Raw genomic sequence first — 5,142 nt, forward strand, 5'->3', positions numbered from 1 at the left:
CAAATTATAATTTTTATATTCACAAACATTAAAGTCTTTGTAATTATAAATATCTAATAAACATAATTATAAACCAAGTTTTCATCCAAAACATAATTATGAATATTGTTCCCAAAGAAAAATAAACATAATCCAAAACATAATTATAAATATTGTCTCTAAAACAAAATAAACATAATCCAAAACACTCAATTTTCATTTTCATTCTCTTGTAAGTTGGGTTGGGAAAAGTTGGGTTTTGACAAAAAAAATTGTAAAAATACGCCTTGCCAAAAAAATAATAAGCCTGGCGGGAAAGTCCACCCCGCCTCGCCAAAACCCGTGGTTTAAGCGGTGCGGATTAGACAGACTTTTGATATTTGGCGGTCTTAATTTTTCAGCCCAACCCACTTTTTTTGGCGGGTTACGCGGACCGATCCGACGGGTTTAGGCCCGTTTGCCACTCTTAGCTAGACCACATGAGCCCACCGGTACTCGCTATTGGCTAATGGCTACGTTGGTTTGATTTAACTATTTAAGAGCGAGAAAGGAAATATGACACCGTTTTAGGTTTAAATCTCGCGCGCAACTCTTCTCGACACATTTGGAGCCAAATGAGAGAGTGATCAAAGAAGAAGAGGGAGCAAAATGGTTCAAGTGTGTTTCGTTCTGGATCTGCGCAGCTTGGCACCTCCATTGCTGAGAGACCTTAAGCAGGTACATACCTTCAACTTCCTTCTCCCTATATGATTCGTACGCTTTCTTCCGTCGCTTGCTATCTTTTGAGCCTCTCTAACAATCATCTGAGCTGCGAAGAACACGCAACGGCACCGTTCCATATAAATATTGATCTCTTATTCTTCTTTTGGTCAATTTTCAGTCCCTGCTTCAACTCGCCAATTTCTATGCCGTTTCAACTTCTTCCTCGTTACTTGGCCGCAAATCAACCGCTGTTACCGATAAGATCGGCTTGTGCTACGTTTTCAAGAATCGCTTATCTTCGTCCGACGATGTACTCTTTCAGACTTTCACTAGCACCGATTTATCTATTTAGTTATTTATTTTCAGTTTGTGATTTGATTGACAAATTCGAAATGCACGAGTCACAATGCATAGCAATTTACAATCCATGCGAGCGAGTAATAGAGACTGAATCGGGTGATAATGTAGTTAAAGATCGCGTATACTCCCAGGGGAAACTTCAACCTACGCGATTTCCACCACGCTGTTAACAACCTGCCTTCCGATGCTTTTCTTCCCGATGCCTATATCAGTTCCGGTGCTCTCTTTGTCTCTTTCTCTATGAGCAATTTAGATTTTCCTTTTCTGTTAGAAACAGCGTATATGTATTGAGTAATTTGGTCATTTATGTTCAGATGTGATGATTTCGACAGTTTTGAGCGATAAAGTATTGTATTCATGGCAAGGGAAAGATATTGAGAGAAAAGTAATCTTTGTAACTTCGAGCTTGCCGGAAGATGTGGACTCTATAATGCAAAAAAGCCTGATGGTGAGCAGTTCTATTCGTGACATGCGTTTTGTGCTTTAATGTGTTTCGTGATGAACTTGATTACAAAACTTAAGACTGCACTTTTTTTTCCCTTTCAAAAGGATGCTGCAGATAAATGTGTTTCAGTTGATTTTGCTGTATTTCAGCAAAAGTCAAGTCATCTGACGGATACGCGTGAAAACATTCACAATTTTCGTCGTGGTATTTCTCATCTTGATAATTGCTCAATTCAGACCTATATTCCAGGTTAAGTACTCTTACTATGTTTGCTCTAGGGATTAGGATATAGGCATTTGGACTATGGCACTTGTGGAACATAAAGAAATAAAATATCTCTTGCAGACCTGAGAAGTTTATGGGAATCGTTTTGGAAAATTGCAGATTTCAGAGTGTTACACAGCCTAGTTAAAAGATGGTTGCGGGTTTTGAAGGATGACATGGAGGAGCCACTCTTAGCTCGTCTTACTTTCAAAGACAATCTTTTGGATTCTGTGAACCATATATTCTTCAACCTGTTTGCACTAGTCAATCCAATGACAAGCAGCTTCAGTCAGTGTCAGGTAATGGTATTCCAAATCCAATGGGATAAACCACTTCCCCAATCCTCATATGTATGTTGGAACATAGGAAACCATGTTGTTGTAGGCCAAAATAATGTCAATGCTTTAATTCCTGTTAGTTCTGCCTTTGGAAAGTCCTTTACAGCATTTATCATGAAATCTCGTGGAATATAGTGGTTACAGATCCCCCTAAACAAAAAAAACTTTTTTTTTCTCTTTTAGATTTCAGTTCCACTCATTTCAAGGAATTAAGAGATGCGTTTATTATTGGAATTGTACAGACATGCAGATGTCATGGTATTCCTTTAGGGGATGATGAAAAAAATATCAATTTCTCTTGCCCCATCACAGGCTGCAATCTGGACACATGTGATCGTATTCAGAATTCTGTTAGAGTTGGGGAAAAAACAGTTCTTTTTCTTCCCTCATTCCACAATTCCCAGATGTTCAAGCAAATTACTTCACCAATTGACATGACTGTTAGTGAGAGGGTAAAATTGACATCTCTTGATGAAGGTTTGCATTTTGTTTATTCCAATTCATTTATGTCTTGATTTTATAGCATTATGCAACATGATTTCCTTCCCACTCCTCTCTTTTTTTTTGACACATTTCAATTAACTGCAACAAGCACTGGTGGTAATTAATACAACCTGGAGCGGTTTCTGTTTGGTTGAGTGATTGCACAATCAAATTGATCTATCTAATATATACAATAGTAACCTATTGGAAAGTAAGACAAAACCTTCACTTCATTTCGTTGACTTCTTCCTCCTCTGATCTTTAACTTCAATTTGTTGAGGCATATTCCAAACCAATTTCAATTTGGTTCCTTTTTCACCATCTACTCAGTTCTAAGTTATAACCAAGAAGAAAGCTTATTTCTGTATGTTAAATATAAATGTAGGTCTAATTATGGGCACATCCTTTGTTGTGATTCCTTCTCCTTATCATGTGATTGAAGGCACTTCAGATGATGCAGATCAGGCAGATTTGAATTCTCAAAGTGTGTTTACTACTTTGAATTGTTTTTGCTCAATGCTTATTGTTAAGCTCTTCTTCATAACGTTCTTGTTTCTTCCATTGTTCTGAGCATGACTACATTTTGGCAGTTTTTCGAGGTCTTTCTGGTGTTTTATATTCAATGGACCAAGGTTTAATCTGCTCCTCAAATTGTGATTTGGAAACAATGGCGGAGGCTGCTTATCGCTGCTACTACGTTATGCAACCATCAAATAATGGGCCAATGCTTTTGAGGGTGAGAATTACTGCCGTTTGCTCTATATCTCTAATTCTCTATTGTGTTCCGCACACACATTTAAATGGCAGTAACTAGCTAGTAACTATCCCTGTGCCGTTCTAATCTATTATTGATGTGTGACATAGAATGTAGGTATACTGATGACTGTATAATTAATGTGCATATAACATGCAGCGGGTGGCAGGGGCAGAAGAAGTTTTACGGGTTCCTGATGAAGGATTAGTTGATTCATTGGTTAATAAGGAAATTGAGAATTCTGTTCAAGCCTGTCTGCTAAAGGTTTGTTTTAAACATTTTGATGAAGAATTGTTTGGTTTTCCTTTTCCTCTTAGATGAATACTGATGAAGAACAATGCCATTGGCATTATTTTGTTGGAGCAGTGATTTTACCAAATTTTTTATATTGAATGCGTACAATGCAAAAGTGATTAAGTTCCATGTAATCTGGAATGGTGAAACCACAAATTGCTTGCAGATTAATCTAACAGACTATGATCCACTGCTACATGAAGGAGGCTTTCATCAGAAACTAAATTTTCTTGTCAAAGAAAGCCTACAATCGGGGTGAGTTTTCCCACCAGCTTAAAATGTGGTAATCCGCGAAGCTTGGACATGAATTAATGGTCAACGCATATCCCATCTGAGCGGATTTGGCCAGATATAGCAACTGAATGTTTTGTTCGTGGAAGAACATATATCACATCATCAAAAGATTCTTACACTTTTTTTTATTTGAAGCTTTCTGTGTGTTTATTTGTAGGTCAGTATTTCCTATATTAGAAGGTGAATTTTCTGAACTGAGCTCCATTCGTCAACCTCCTTCAGATGTTATCGGTAAAGCAGAATCATCAATTGATGCAGCAGTTGTGGATAAGGAAACTTTGCCTTTGGATGTTACGGGTCAAGATGACAAAACCATTGCATGCATTACAGAAGAATGGAAGCAACTGGTTGTAAACGAAGACCCCAAGCTGTACTCTCCATCTTGTACGTCAAAAGCATTGTCGGATCAACCAACTTTATCACCACGAGTAGGTAATAGGCAGCTAGATAGAGAAACTTCTAGGATTTTGGAGAGGTTAGAGGTTCCAAGGCCACTGAAAGCAAAGGCAGCATCTCCAGTCTTAAATGAAAATTGCATGAAAAATGCAAGTGTGCCCGTAAAGAAGCCTCTTGTACCATGCCAACCCAATCAAGGTACACAAGAAGTTTCTGTCGGCAGCCAGTTAATGAAACCAAATTTCCAGAAGCAGAAAAGGAAACACAGATGAAAAGAAATCATGAAAACAGATCTTCAAAAGTCAATAAGGTCAGTGAATTTCTTTTCTCTTTTAAATTGTGTTACGACCTAGGTTTTTCTAGTAAATCATGCGTTCATGGAACATGTTGTGGAAGGGGCCAAAATAATGTGACAATGAATAATGTTGATATGCATATGAAATGCTTGATTACTAGTATTAACAAGTTTAGACATTCAATAGGGATAGTTATGAGGGCCAAACCAAACATATGCAACTTCGTTTATGTATGTGTTGGTTTGGAAATGATAATGATTAATTTCTAATTTTCATTTTGTCAAAGTCTGATATGAATTTTAATATTATATTATTTAGCGAAAAATATTAAGTAACCTACCATTTTTCTTTGTATTTGTTTTGTATTTGAACTAATGTTAATTAACTTTTTTTTATCTCACAAAAATGCAAGTAACCTAATATTCATCTTATTTAGTTAATAAATTTTAATTTAAAACTCAAGAAGTTGATAATACTCTTTAAGTTCAGAATGTTTACGTAGGTTATTTTAAATGTAGTATTTATTATCTATATGTT

General features: G+C 36.7%; 1 protein-coding gene across 1 annotated transcript in view; it reads left to right on the forward strand.

Annotated features, from left to right (window-relative positions):
• LOC107633543 overlaps nt 211-5,142 on the forward strand; it is a 5,624-nt gene continuing 692 nt past the window's right edge. The window contains exons 1-12 of the mRNA XM_016337155.2: nt 211-696; nt 860-991; nt 1,150-1,258; nt 1,356-1,489; nt 1,591-1,735; nt 1,871-2,049; nt 2,331-2,565; nt 2,957-3,055; nt 3,162-3,307; nt 3,485-3,589; nt 3,786-3,874; nt 4,071-4,619. Coding sequence (XP_016192641.1) covers nt 628-696; nt 860-991; nt 1,150-1,258; nt 1,356-1,489; nt 1,591-1,735; nt 1,871-2,049; nt 2,331-2,565; nt 2,957-3,055; nt 3,162-3,307; nt 3,485-3,589; nt 3,786-3,874; nt 4,071-4,581 — 1,953 coding nt within the window. The 5' untranslated portion in view covers nt 211-627 and the 3' untranslated portion in view covers nt 4,582-4,619. The remainder of the gene's footprint in view (nt 697-859; nt 992-1,149; nt 1,259-1,355; nt 1,490-1,590; nt 1,736-1,870; nt 2,050-2,330; nt 2,566-2,956; nt 3,056-3,161; nt 3,308-3,484; nt 3,590-3,785; nt 3,875-4,070; nt 4,620-5,142) is intronic.

The sequence above is a fragment of the Arachis ipaensis genome, chromosome B03 (genome assembly GCF_000816755.2).
Source record: "Arachis ipaensis cultivar K30076 chromosome B03, Araip1.1, whole genome shotgun sequence".
Classification (NCBI taxonomy): Eukaryota; Viridiplantae; Streptophyta; class Magnoliopsida; order Fabales; family Fabaceae; genus Arachis; species Arachis ipaensis.